General features: G+C 39.0%; 1 protein-coding gene across 2 annotated transcripts in view; it reads right to left on the bottom strand.

The window, feature by feature from the left end:
* Positions 1–15,960, bottom strand: part of ITGBL1 (integrin subunit beta like 1) — a 220,713-nt gene that overhangs the window by 29,995 nt on the left and 174,758 nt on the right. For both annotated transcript variants that reach the window (XM_057494564.1, XM_036893712.2), the window contains exon 8: positions 1,125–1,241. In XM_057494564.1, coding sequence (XP_057350547.1) covers positions 1,125–1,241 — 117 coding nt within the window. The remainder of the gene's footprint in view (positions 1–1,124; positions 1,242–15,960) is intronic.

The raw sequence follows: 15,960 nt of genomic DNA, 5'->3' as shown, positions 1-15,960 counted from the left end.
AGCAGGAGCACCTCCCTCCCGCTTCCATTTGTGACACAAAGACCACGGGGGCAGCCTCACAAGGACCACGTGAGACCACCCAGCACGAGGGCGATTAAAAGGGCCTTTCCCCTTGGTTCACAGGAAAGGAAGAATATATTTTTATAGTTTCATAAATATATATATGACAGAACATATTCTATAGTTGGTTACATATTTACACATAATATTTATTTATAAATTATAAATTTATTTCTAATACACATATTTATAGTTAGTTAGAGACTAGATAGACAGATACATGCGGATGTTAGGTAAATGATGGAGATGGATGGTGTCCCCTCCTTCTGTGAATTATACATGCATTTTGTTTTTTTTCCCAAAAGTACCGCCCAACTACACTGTGATAATGACCTTAAGGAGATAAAGTTATATTCTTTTGGTTTGTTTCTACATCCAGCTCGCCTCAGTCACACCGGAAACCTGGAAGGAGCTGTAATCAACACGTATCATCTCAACAGCGTGAAGTTTTGCAAGGCTGAAATACAGGAATAATGTTCACCCTGCTCCTTTCAGGATGAGGCTCAGGTGGACCCCTCAGCATTCTGCCTCCGGGCTCTCGTTCAGCGGCCTTACCTTTCTTACCTTGGCTGAATATCCTCTGTCTGTCTCATTCTTTCTCGCAGTTCAATACTTTCAATAAGCTCTTGTTTGGGGCTCAGAGCTATCATGGAAACTGAGCGTGTATCCCTCGCAATTTTGGAATTAAACTTACAGTGTAACCTGACTGCTTTTCTTTAAGTTTGTAGGTGATACTTGGCCTATCAGTTTTCATTATACAGAAATAAAAATCATTTTAAACTGGTCAGTTGTGGCAAAGCCTTTCATTATCCTCACAGGACTTAGTCGAGTTTCAACAACCCTTCAACAGTATACTGTGTACTTTTACATATTCCTAAATCAAGAGTTCAAGATAATAAAGATCTCCACAACCCTAGCCGTATATTGCCTTTAGGTCTTACTGCTCATTGCTTTTGTTTATCTTCCTTTTAACAGATTTTTTTTTTTTTTTGAGGATACACAGAATAAGAAAGGAGGGGGAAGCAAGTTGCATGCAGGTCTCAGGGGCTGTGAGAATCGCTCACCTCCGCAGACCACACCGTCAAGGTCTTCACAGCGGCGGTCGTCGCACTCACACGTCCTGCCGTAGACCCTGCGATCTCCGGGAGGGTAGCACGTACATCGGCCGCATTCACACTGACCTGCAAAATACAAAGGAGAATACAAATACTCCTTTGATGTCACAGAATCGGCAAGGCTTTCAAACCTCCCAGACTGGTTCCAGGCTGTGCCTGTTAATAGTTCAGCAGATAATTTCTTATCTCCCTAAGGTAAGCTGAAGGTCAAGCACAAATGCCAATGAAGCTGGGAGCTGAAGTGCCAGTTGCGGGCTCGTAAGTCACGTACAGTCACAACTTTCCAATTTTTTTCATTCCTCTTTGAAGAATGATTTGGTCATTAGGCTCTCAGATTTTTCATATTCAACTTAATTTGATACTATCTAACTAAACTGGATTAATCTTACATATGTTGACAAAAATTAGAATAATATGGTCATTTTTAAAAAAATACTTTTATTTGTAGTCTACCTGCAGTGTAAGAAAAACAATTCATCTCAACGTGATTGTTTAATAATTATTTGGTGTCAATTTTATAGTTCACAGAATTCATTTTATGGGGCCACATGTGTCAAAGAACATGACCTAAATAGCTTTGTTGTTTTTGACTTAAAATTTTAAAGTCTAAACAGTTTTTGGAATGAGTTTGGTTCACAGTTTGGAATTCCTCAACTATTATCATTATGACTTTCATCATTATTTCCTGAGCTGTCTCTATGCTCCGAACACTGTAATTCCTTGAATTCCATGATTTTGTTTTCATACCACACATTACAATCAGCATCACTATCATGATAGTAATATGGAGGGAAACGGAGACACAATGAGGTCAAGTTATTTCCTACGGTGAACCAGCTAGTAAGGGATAGATTCAAAATTCATAACCACTCTCATTAACTTTAAAGTTTGTGCACCTAACCGTTAAGCCATACTGCATCTTAACAGACACATAAGGACACCAGGAGTCTGTATGGGAAAGTACATTCCTTTTGTCTAAGGAACTGGGACTAGTTTGGCAGAGATTCCGCTGGGTGACTGCTTCAGGACATCTGTTACTCTCTGTCATTAGCCCAGGCGTCATAATTACCTACTCCCTGAAATGATCATAAGATGCTTCAGGGCTGACCCTGGAATGTTGTTAGTCCTCTGTCGCTGCATTTGTATCTTGTTAGAGAAATTCTGAGTTGGTAGAGGATGGAAGAAAGGTATTTAGAATCATATAATTTCAGAGCTGTAATTAAAGATAATCTAATGCAGTGATTCATAATCTCTTCTGGCAGACGTGGTGGGGCCATGACCCCTTTGAGAATCTGGCGAAAAGATGGCAACAGAGAGCGTTGTTTGGCGGCCCTTCATCTTGTCTCCCTTTCCGGCTGGAGGCAGCCCCAAGCCCAGCAGGAAGCAGAGCCCTCGTCTCCGCCATGATACTCCCTCTTCCTGTGCCCTGGCAGACAGAGCAGGGACACCCTAGACCACACAGCCAGGGCTCCAATTGTTGAGGGCAAAGGCTGAGGTGCGGGGTCTGTGGCAGAGTGACTAGTGCAACAACAGAGCCATGAGTGCCCAGGACACGGGAGCGCAGCACAAAGCGGCCGGAGTTCAGAAGTGAGGGCTGCCAGGCCAGGTCTTGGCAGTGCCATGCTTCCCCAGTGTGCTGGGTGAGCCGAGGGGCCAACCTTGCATTCTGAGCCTAACCCGTTCAATAAAATCTGATTCATCCCAGTTAATGAAGTTGGCTTCTGTTGTTTGCAATCAAGAGATCTAACTGGTAGATGCCATATCTCTCCCTGGAAAAATATACCAGCACACATTTCTGTTTTGTAAAATGTCAGGAGGATCCATGACTTCCCACAATTTATTAAACAGATGAGGACGCTCCAGCATGCTGAGACTAAATGATTTGCCCAAGGCCAGCAAGTAGACATTAGCAGTTTTGATGCTAGAACACAGAATTTCTAAGCCTCAGTTACCTTCTGGTATGCATAAACATGCTGGCCCTCACCATCGGTGCATGTGTGAAGGACAACAATAATCCAGACTGCAGAGAGAAAGAGATAAACTATAGGACCATCAGTGGTATGGCAGGTACAATTAACCAGTCCTTGTGGACAGATGTGGGAAACATCAATCCCAGTATTCCCAAAAGGACACACAGCGCCAGTTACTAAGACAACATCAGTTTTTAAGTTTAAGAGCATATGTATTTATGATGACAATTTCATTAACATCTTAGAGCATATAGGAAGTTTCCTGGATATACATTAGATATATATTATTAGTATCTGTGCCTCTTTGGAAGATGAACTAAATACTGGCATATGTGTTCAAACATCTACAGTTCACTGTTTTCATTGTGGATAGTTTCTGTCTTGTATTTCTTCAATAAAGTTGGATAGTAAAGTATTAGTATTCAGTCCTAGGTACATTTTTTCCCTTATAGATTTCAATTCACATATCTTTTTCAAATACCACAGAATAATTAACCATTCTGCAATTCTTTCCTTTTGGCAGGGAGTGGGGGCGCATATCTGCTGGAGTTTTAAGAAGATGGAGCAAGGCAACTATTCGCTAAATTAACTTTATGGACGTAGCTCTATTGTAGGTTATAGGTTATACTAACTTCTGATGGAAAGGCAAAAAATCGTACAAGAAAGGCTAATTTTTCACAGATAGAAAGGTAAAGAAGAGTAAATTCTTCATGCAGCCCACATTTTAAAGTGCATTATTTTGCAGTCTCAGTTCACAACTTTGGTCCAGTCACTACCAAGACATCTATCTGCCAGGTACATTTCCACTCATCCTTCAAGATCCAAAGTAAATTTCACCAAATCTACAATGCTTTCACCCTCTACTCAAGCAACTCCACAAATATAGCAGAATTAACTGCACCTCTCATGTGTCCTCATAATGTTTGAATCAATGTTTATTGAATAGACACACTAAACAACAATCACATGTAAATAGTTTGGTAATAATAGACAATGTATGAGCTTTAATGGTAAAATGTGAACTTAGAATAGGATGTCTCTCCCAGATACATATGCATTTCCAATCAACTGAATACCATTTTTTCCCCAGTTACGTCAATAAGTCCCACAGCAAATTCATTATCTTTATTCACAAACCTACTCCTCTTCCTGACTCTTTTTATCTAGGAGAAGATCACCATTAAAGTTAATCTGTCACCAAACCTTAAAAATACCTGTTGACATGTTTGATTCTTTCCTGATTTTAATGAACTTTCTTCTCCCTTCCGTTTGAAGTTTCATAAAATCCACTTTCTTAAAACATACCTATGATTAGTACTTCTCTCTTTCACAGGATAGTTCTACGTGACTTTAGGGGCATAGGTCAAATTCCTCAACAGAACTCTCCATTATTGGTCCAACCCACCTTTCCAAGCAAATATGCCATGTTCACAGTGCACTCAGGTTCAGAGACTTTGCTTACATACTCCACTTCTCTCTATTTTATACTATACCACTTTCTCTATAAAATACTACCCAGTGATCAATAGTCAGCTCAAATCCTATCTCTATGAAACCTTTCATGCCAACCCTATCCAGTTACCTGGCAAAATTGTTCCCTCTTTCTGATCTCACAGTACTCTGTTCACAGCACTACTAGATCACTGAAAGCAAGATTTATACTACATAAGCATATGCCTGACCATTCCCATAAATATGAACTCTTTACAATCCGATCCAGGCTACTGGTGAGGTTTATATCCTAACAGGATATAAATATATGTTAGCAGCCAGCAAAGTTCTCCCTTGATGTAGTAGGAAACTTTTGCACACTGATTTATAGTCCTTATTTGTAAAATAAAACATTGACTCAAATCACTTTCCTTTATTTACTAAACAAAATTATTTCAATGATTGTTTTAATGTTATGGAGATAGAATCATAGCTTCTCAAATGACAATTAAATTAATATTCTCATAACTAAGAATGAAGGATAATGGAAGTTTGCATGTCTAGCATTAGTAAGTGCTATTTTATATAACAAATTAAGAAAAAATCTAAAGAAAGATATACTCAAAGAAACACAAATGAGCCAAGTCATTTTTAAGAAGACAATTCAGGAACAGATGGAAAGGATAGAAAACAACTATCTGAGAAGAAATTAATTCAGTCAACATCATCAGTATCATCCAATCAAAACATCTGAAATTTTCTCTACACTGAGTCGTCCCACTCCTACTAAATTTTAATAAAGCAGATCATCTTTAAGCATACACAAAAAGTCAGTCCAGTGATAATATTTTATAAGTGACTGCAATCCCTATTAATTGTATTTTAAGGCTTATTAGACACCAGCAAAGAGTAATGAAGTAAGGCGGATATCTAGAAATCCTGATTAAAATAGATTTTACCTAACATTTCAAATTTGACAGTTAACTTCTACAGGGGAAAATTCTAGTCACAACATTGACAAAAGGCACAATTTATATAGCTCTAGGCACAACTAATCATTTTAGCAAATAAAATATATCTCTTTTAATTTAAATTTCTTAAATTTAAATTTTCTCACACTCATTACGATAGACATCTTCTTTCAAAGATGTGTATATGTTTGCCTTAGAGTACATTTTTTCATAAGCACTAGATTAAAATTTAAAATCCTGATATACTTACTCCAAAATACTTGTTATTTGTAATTCAACAAATATTAAAAATGTGTTTTGTGTGAAGTATTCGATTAGACGTGAAAATATAATGCCAAACAAGATATGTATGTCTATAATTTCTGCTCTTCTACATAGCTTATTTCATTTCACTAAGAACTCCAACTGAAAATGTTGGAGAATGACATTTCCAAATATTAAACACTTTATTATTTTGAGCAACACAACTGACTTCTTTTCATAATAAAAATGTATTATACTGTAAAACTGAAAGGCCAAAATTTTAAGATACATCTCTAATGGAAAATTCATATGGTCAGTAGACATATGAAAAGATACTCCCCCTTAATCCTATGGGAAATGCAAACTAAAACCACAGACATTCTATTCCAAACCAATCCATTAACAAACATTTAAGAACTGACCATGAGGAACCGTGGAGGTAGAGCCAAGATGGCGGCATGAGTAGGACAGAGGGAATCTCCTCCCAAAAACATATATATTTTTGAAAATATAACAAATACAACTATCCCTAAAAGAGAGACCAGAAGACACAGGACAACAGCCAGACCACATCTACACCTGTGAGAAACCAGCGCCTCGCGAAGGGGGTAAGATACAAGCCCCGGCCCCGCGGGAGCCGAGCGCCCCTCCCCCCAGCTCCCGGCAGGAGGAGAGGAGTCGGAGCTGGAGGGAGACGGAGCCCAGGACTGCTGAACACCCAGACCCAGGCATTCCGACCAGAGCGCAGACACAGTGCGTGCATGGGGTGCTGGGAACTAGGGAAGCAGGAAAGTAAGACCTGTGAGTGGGTCCAGAAGCCGGCGCCCCTGTGACAAAGAAAAGCGAGTGCTTTTTGAAAGTCTTAGACGGACAGGGACCCCACAGCTGGACAGAAGCATCCCGGGTCACAGTCAAGCAGCTGGAAATTCCAGGGAACTCCAGGTGCACTAACCCCCTGGGCAACAGCTCTGAGACCCCTCATGGAGGTAAACAGCCAAACAGCCCCCCGTCCATTACCCCTCCGGGGCCCCGCCATAGCAGAGCATCAGCCTGAGGCTGGCCACGCCCACAGCAAGGGAGCTTCCTCCATACCGGCCAGGCAAGATACAGAGACCCAGTCTACACGCAATTGCCGAACACAAGCCACTAGGGGTCGCAGTTGTCCCAGTAAAGAAAGGCCAGGAGCCAAGTGGAAAGAGTCTTGGCTCTCCCAGCTGACAGACGAGTCAATAGCTACCACTGCACCTGTCAACATGAAAAGGCAAAAAAATATGATCCAGACAAGACTAACCCAGACAGCTTCGACATCTTCTACACCTTCCCCTGAGAAGGAACCTGGGGAGATGGATTTAACCAGTCTTCCTGAAAAAGAATTCAAAACAAAAGTCATAACCATGCTGATGGACTTGCAGAGAAATATGCAAGAAATAAGGAGGGAGAACACAGAAATAAAACAAGCTCTGGAATGACTTCAAAGCAGAATGGACGAGATGCAAGAGACCATTAATTGACTAGAAAACAGAGAACAGGAACGCAGAGAGGCTGATGCAGAGAGAGATAAAAGGATCTCCAGGAATGAAAGAATTTTAAGAGAGCTGAGTGATCAATTGAAATGGAACAATATCTGCATTACAGGGGTAACAGAAGAAGAAGAGAGAGAAAAAGGGATAGAAAGTGTCTTTGAAGAAATAATTGCTGAAAACTTCCCCAAACTAGGGGAGGAAATGGCCTCTCAGACCACAGAGGTACACAGAACTCCCATGACAAGGGATCCAAGGAGGGCAACACCAAGACACATAATAATTAAAATGGCAAAGATCAAAGACAAGGACAGAGTATTAAAGGCAGCCAGAGAGAAAAAAAGGTCACCTACAAAGGAAAACCCATCAGGCTATCATCAGACTTCTCAACAGAAACCTTACAGGCCAGAAGAGAATGGCATGATATATTTAATGCAATGAAACAGAAGGGCCTCGAACCAAGAATACTGTATCCAGCACGATTATCATTTAAATATGAAGGAGGGATTAAACAATTCCCAGACAATCAAAAGTTGAGGTAATTTGCCTTCCACAAACCACCTCTACAGGGCATCTTACAGGGACTGCTCTAGATGGGAGCACTTCTAAAAAGAGCACAGAACAAAACACCCAACATATGAACAAGGGAGAAGGAGGAATAAGAAGGGAGAGAAATAAAGAATCATCAGACAGTGTTTATAATAGCTCAATAAGCAAGTTAAGTTAGACACTAAGATAGTAAAGAAGCTGACCTTGAACCTTTGGTAACCACAAATCTAAAGCCTGCAATGGCAATAAGTACATACATTTCAATAATCACCCTAAATGTAAATAGACTGAATGCACCAATCAAAAGACACAGAGTAACAAAATAGATAAAAAAGCAACACCCATCCATATGCTGCTTACAAGAGACTCACCTCAAACCCAAAGACATGCACAGACTTAAAGTCAAGGGATGGAAAAAGATATTTCATGGAAACAACAGAGAGAAAAAAGCAGGTGTTGCAATACTAGCATCAGACAAAATAGACTTCAAAATAAAGTAACAAAAGATAAAGAAGGACATTACATAATGATAAAGGACTCAGTCCATCAAGAGGATATAACCATTATAAACATATATGCACCCAATACAGGAGCACCACCATATGTGAAACAAATACTAACAGAATTAAATGAGGAAATAGAATGCAATGCATTCATTTTGGGAGACTTTAACACACCACTCACCCCAAAGGACAGATCCACCAGACAGAAAATAAGTAAGGACACAGAGGCACTGAACAACACACTAGAACAGATGGGCCTAATAGACATCTACAGAACTCTACATCCAAAAGCAACAGGATACACATTCTTCTCAAGTGCACATGCAACATTCTCCACAATAGACCACATACTAGGCCACAAAAAGAGCCTCAGTAAATTCAAAAACATTGAAATCCTACCAACCAACTTTTCAGACCACAAAGGCATAAAACTAGAAATAAATTGTACAAAGAAAGCAAAAAGGCTCACAAACACATAGAGGCTTAACAACATGCTCCTAAATAATCAATGAATCAATGACCAAATTAAAATGGAGATCCAGCAATATATGGAAACAAATGACAACAACAACACAAAGCCCCAACTACTATGGGATACAGCAAAAGCAGTCTTAAGAGGAAAGTATATAGCAATCCAGGCATATTTAAAGAAGGAAGAACAATCCCAAATGAATGGTCTAATGTCACAATAACCGAAATTGGAAAAAGAAGAACAAATGAGGCCTAAGGTCAGCAGAAGAAGGGACATAATAAAGATCAGAGAAGAATAAATAAAATTGAGAAGAATAAAACAATAGCAAAAATCAATGAAACCAAGAGCTGGTTCTTCGAGAAAATAAACAAAATAGATAAGCCTCTAGCCAGACTTATTAAGAGGAAAAGAGAGTCAACACACATCAACAGAATCAGAAACAAGAAAGGAAAAATCACGATGGACCCCACAGAAATACAAAGAATTATTAGAGAATACTATAAAAACCTATATGCTAACAAGCTGGGAAACCAAGAAGAAATGGACAACTTCCTAGAAAAATACAACCTTCCGAGACTGACCCAGAAAGAAACAGAAAATCTAAACAGACCAATTACCAGCAACGAAATTGAAGCGGTAATCAAAAAACTACCAAAGAACAAAACCCCCGGGCCACATGGATTTACCTCGGAATTTTATCAGACATACAGGGAAGACATAATACCCATTCTCCTTAAAGTTTTCCAAAAAATAGAAGAGGAGGGAATACTCCCAAACTCATTCTATGAAGCCAACATCACCCTAATACCAAAACCAGGCAAAGACCCCACCATAAAAGAAAACTACAGACCAATATCCCTGATGAACGTAGATGCAAAAATACTCAACAAAATATTAGCAAACCGAATTCAAAAATACATCAAAAGGATCATACACCATGACCAAGTGGGATTCATCCCAGGGATACAAGAATGGTACAACATTCAAAAATCCATCAACATCATCCACCACATCAACAAAAAGAAAGACAAAAACCACATGATCATCTCCATAAATGCTGAAAAAGCGTTCGACAAAATTCAACATCCATTCATGATAAAAACTCTCAACAAAATGGGCATAGAGGGCAAGTACCTCAACATAATAAAGGCCATATATGATAAACCCACAGCCAACATCATACTGAACAGCAAGAAGCTGAAAGCTTTTCCTCTGAGATCAGGAACTAGACAGGGATGCCCACTCTCCCCACTGTTATTCAACATAGCACTGGAGGTCCTAGCCATGGCAATCAGACAAAACAAGGAAATACAAGGAATCCAGATTGGTAAAGAAGAAGTTAAACTGTCATTATTTGCAGATGACATGATATTGTACATAAAAAACCCTAAAGACTCCACTCCAAAACTACTAGAACTAATACCGGAATTCAGCAAAGTTGCAGGATACAAAATTAACACACAGAAATCTGTGGCTGTCCTATACACTGACAATAAACTAATAGAAAGAGAAATCAGAAAGACAATTCCATTCATAATAGCATCAAAAAGAATAAAATACCTATGAACAAACCTAAGCAAGGAAGTGAAAGACCTATACCCTGAAAATTATAAGACACTCTTAAGAGAAATTAAAGAGGTCACTAATAAATGGAAACTCATCCCATGCTCCTGGCTAGGAAGAATTAATATCGTCAAAATGGCCATCCTGCCCAAAGAAATATACAGATTTGATGCAATCCCTATCAAATTACCAACAGCATTCTTCAATGAACTGGAACAAATAGTTCAAAAATTCATATGGAAACACCAAAGACCCCGAATAGCTAAAGCAATCCTGAGAAGGAAGAATAAAGTGGGGGAGATCTCACTCCCCAACTTCAAGCTCTACTACAAAGCCACAGTAATCAAGACAATTTGGTACTGGCACAAGAACAGAGCCACAGACCAATGGAACAGAATAGAGACTCCAAATATTAACCCCAACATATATGGTCAACTAATATTCGATAAAGGGGCCATGGATATACAATGGGGAAATGAAAGTCTCTTCAACAGATGGTGCTGGCAAAGCTGGACAGCTACATGTAAGAGAATGAAACTGGATCACTGTCTAACCCCATACACAAAAGTAAATTCGAAATGGATTAAAGACTTGAATGTAAGTCATGAAACCATAAAACTCTTAGAAAAAAACATAGGCAAAAATCTCTTAGACATAAACATGAGTGACCTCTTCTTGAACATATCTCCCCAGGCAAGGGAAACAAACACAAAAATGAACAAGTGGGACTATATCAAGCTGAAAAGCTTCTGTACAGCAAAGGACACCATCAATAGAACAAAAAGGTATCCTACAGTATGGGAGAATATATTCAAAAATGACAGATCCGATAAAGGGTTGACATCCAAAATATATAAAGAGCTCACGCACCTCAACAAACAAAAAGCAAATAACCCAATTAAAAAATGGGCAGAGTAGCTGAATAGACAGTTCTGTAAAGAAGAAATTCAGATGACCAACAGACACATGAAAAGATGCTCCACATCGCTTGTCATCAGAGAAATGCAAATTAAAACCACAATGAGATATCACCTCACACTAGTAAGAATGGCTACCATCCAAAAGACAAACAACAACAAATGTTGGTGAGGTTGTGGAGAAAGGGGAACCCTCCTACACTGCTGGTGGGAATGTAAATTAGTTCAACCATTGTGGAAAGCATTATGGAGGTTCCTCAAAATGCTCAAAATAGAAATACCATTTGACCCAGGAATTCCACTTCTAGGAATTTACCCTAAGAATGCAGCACTCCAGTTTGAAAAAGACAGATGCACCCCTATGTTTATCGCTGCACTATTTACAATAGCCAAGAAATGGAAGCAACCTAAATGACCATCAGTAGATGAATGGATAAAGAAGATGTGGTACATATACACAGTGGAATATTACTCAGCTATAAGAAAAAAACAGATCCTACCATTTGCAACAACATGGATGGAGCTAGAGGGTATTATGCTCAGTGAAATAAGCCAGGCAGAGAAAGACAAGTACCAAATGATTTCACTCATATGTGGAGTATAAGAACAAAAGAAAACTGAAGGATCCAAACAGCAGCAGAATCACAGAACCCAAGAATGGACTAACAGTTACCAAAGGGAAAGGGACTGGGGAGGATGGGTGGGAAAGGAGGGATAAGGGCAGGGAAAAAAGAAAGGGGGCCTTACGATTAGCATGTATATTGGGGGTGCATGGGAAGGGCTGTGCAACACAGAGAAGACAAGTAGTGATTTTACAGCATCTTACTATGTTGATGGAGAGTGACTGTGAACAGGTATGTGGGGGGGACTTGGTGAAGGGGGGAGCCTAGTAAACATAATGTCCTTCGTGTAATTGTAGATTAATGATACCAAAATAAAATTTAAAAAGAACTGACCATGACACATTTTGGCAATGGTTTGGAAAAACATGGCATACTCTTTACAGCTGATGGAAGTATAAATTGGTAGAGAATTCTGGAAGACTGTTTAGCATTGTCTAGTAAAGTTGATATGCATAATCTATGAGGCAGAAAATCAATTCTTGGTTCTGTTCTCTGGAGAAAAGTATATACATTTGTACCAGGAGATATGCAGAACAATCCTGGCAACACTATTCCTAATAGTCTTAAAGGAAAAATATCTCAAATGTCCATCAATGAGAGAACAGATAAATGTCAGTTACAGTCTTAAATGTAACGCCAAACAACAATTACAGTAAGGGCAGCATCCCTACTTGCCACATCATGCCTGAACCTTCAAAACGTAATGTAGAGCACAAGAAGTCAGCTACAAAATAATCCGTATTATTTGATGGTATCATTTCAAAACAGGGAAGCCTAAACACCAGTGTTTGGGAATATGCTTTGAGGTGGAAAACTTGAGAGAAAGGCAGAGAGGTGATCACCACGAAGGTGACAATAATAGTCTTTTCAGAGGAGGGTCTATGAGGTAACTGAGGCGGGGAAGAGGGAAGGAGATTCTGGGATTCTGGCTTTATTCTATTTTTGACCCTCGATCATGGTTTGGTGTGTGATCACTTTCTAGTGATTCATAATGTATAAATTAATATGCTATATACTTCTCTGGACATAATGGGTTATTCAAGAAACCATACTGATATAACGAGTGAACCACGTTATAAAAATAATTAGTCCCTTTACTTAGTTCATTAAAATTAAATAAATTCCCAATGTATTCAACCTTTAAATGTAAAAGCTGAAAACATAAAATACTGGACAGGAATATAGGTGGGAAAGACTATTCCAAACATGGCAACAAATCGGAAACATAGAGGAAAACATTGACAGATTTGACCGGAAAATATTCAATATTCAATTTATTTAAGGTAACAGATAACATAAGCAAGACTGAAATATAATCAATAAATTGAGACAAAATATTTGCACAAATAAGGCAGATAAGTAAAACTTACTCTGTCTATGAGCTCATATATAACCACAAGAAAAATAAACCAAGAACAAAAATGGATCATTCACCATACAAATATCACACGATGATCATTATCAACAGTCAATTATCTGTACCTCTTAGTAACTCCCATGGAATAAACTGCAAAATTAAAATAAATATACTTTGTTGGTGAGTCACTTTTCATTACAATACTTGAAATTTTTATAATATTTTAAGTTGCTAAGATATGCCTGACAGAGCCTAGAAGAAACCTTCACTTACGATTTTTTGGATTTTGCCCACAAGAGGCTGCAAGGTATAAACAAACAAAACATTATTTTAATACTAAAGTAACAGAAAATAGGACTTTTGTTCTGCCTAAAGGATAGCTCTGTATCAATAAATCGTACGATGAGATAAAAAAGGGTAGCTTGAAACCTTCAGAAAGCTAGTTGGTCTCATTTCCCTCTTTAGAAATTGAAAGATCAAATTTTATTTAGTAATTTCACTAGTTTTCGTCCTTAGTCACTGCTGGAGTGCAGTTACAGAAATAATCATTTAATTATTTCATAAAATTGGAGGCTGTTAAAAGGTGGAAAAATTATGAAGGACAATCAAGTTCAAGTGGCCCCACAATTTGCGGATGAGGAAGATGAACGTCTGAGTGAGATAAGATATGACTTCCTCAGTCACACAGTGAACAAGGGATCCGCGGGCCATTCACTAACGTCACAGAGTGAGCAAAAGAACGGAAAGGTCAGCTCTTCCTCCTCGGTCATTTCTATAACAATTACTGCTCTTCCCTTTTAATACTTAGGATGGAGACTCTTTCCTAATGAAAACAGAGAGGTCTCTGGAAGCACTGCCTGAAGAAAAGGCATTCATCTCCAACAGAGGCCACTTCTCTCAACTCGTATCAGGCCAACTATGTGAGACTGAGACCGTGACCACCTTGTCTTCCCTGCAAACATCTTCTCCTCCGCCTTTCCATCCTACTCTTACTCTTGATCGCTGCTCCCTCCTTTGCCTCCCAACAGACCTCCCCTGGGTCACCCCACGCACACGTGATCGCTCCCCCCCTCTTTCTTCTGGGGGGTTTTCTCCTCGGATTCCTCCTTTAGCACAATCTCAGCAGCGACAACTCTCTCAATCTTTAGATTCTGTCTTCTTCCCTCGCTGTCTACGACCTTCTCCTTTTTAAAATCTCATTTTCACAGGAACAACCTGCAAATCAGCGGTGCCTAGTTGCCATGTATTAATGGAGGAGATACAAAGAAAAACCAGACGGACGCCACCCCAGCCTCATGGATTAACATTCAGGAGAGAGTCATCGACAACTAATTGGGTAAACTCATACTTCATTAGGTGTTTAGGACTAACCGAACCTTCTCTTCTCCATTAGCACCAGCAGTATGCTATGCATTTGTGAAGGAGTAAAATCTGGAATTCTCAGATGCCGCATGGTAGACGTGTGGACCTAACAGTGACAGGTAAAGACTGAAATCATCTCCTGAAGCCGTAACTGAAAACACAACACAGCATACACACTGTTTCTACCCCATATGTTCACATTTGAGGTGCTTAGCTGGAAAATGATTGTAACCTATTTCAAATTATACCACATAAAGAACCACAAATGTGTTCGTGCTCAAGAATAGATTTAGCAGCTCATCAATCTTGCATATCTGCCCTCATTCGATCACTCCCTCAGTCATTCGTTCAACAAACACATTTTGAATATCAACTATGGGTTAAGTGTGTGCTAGAAACTGAAGATATGAAATGAAGAAGGACATTTAAAAACGTTTAATATCATAGAGAATAAAGGTAAAATGCATGAGCACACATACCCTTTGGACTAGAGAAGATTCCTGTCAAAGGACACCTGGGAATGAGTCTTAAAATGTTTGTAAAAGGGAAATAAATGTTATGGCACAGAAACAATGAAAAGCATGGGCTCTAATTATAAATAAATCTAGATTTTAATCTTGACACATTTACTGTCCAATGTGATCCCTCGGAAGGTAATTTAAATCTCATGCATCATGCTTACAAGATGGGAATGATAATATGACAGCACAGGGCTACTGTAAAGGCTAAATGTTGTAATTCATATGAAGCACATGGGACAGAGCCTGACACATAGTAAGAGCTCCATAAATAATAAATATTATTATTCACATTTTTGTAAAACCATGTTGGGAGGCTTGGATTTCAGTTACTCACATAAAATCCATTCCTTTCCTTTCTCATTCCTTTTTCTCTAAAAAAAAATAACTGATCCAGCACCAGATTATTATAGGAGAGCCCTACCTCATCCAACGCACCTGCCAGCCTGGGAACAGCAGGAACACGCTCTATGACCTTATTTTCTTTCACTTTTAAAATGGTAAAAACCACACTTGCAGCATGTGCTCGATCACTGGAGAGTGATTTAGAGGCTCACAAAAAACAGAGAAGAGATTAGCGCTTTACTAACAGTCTTCCTTTGCCTAAAATAATAGGTTTACCATAGCAACCGATTGAACTAGAAAAAGCTCCTGCCAAATGCATCCAAAGTTCCCTTGAAAATTCTAGGAGGAGGAATTTAACACTTGAGAACAGTAATATTCGGCACCACTTCATCTGAGTACAAATATTTTTGTGTGGGAATAAAGTACCTTCCATCAGACATT

Source organism: Manis pentadactyla, chromosome 17 (assembly GCF_030020395.1).
Source record: "Manis pentadactyla isolate mManPen7 chromosome 17, mManPen7.hap1, whole genome shotgun sequence".
In the NCBI taxonomy this organism is placed as follows: Eukaryota; Metazoa; Chordata; class Mammalia; order Pholidota; family Manidae; genus Manis; species Manis pentadactyla.
Note: the sequence above shows the minus strand (reverse complement) of the source record. Positions and strands in the feature narration are given on the sequence as shown.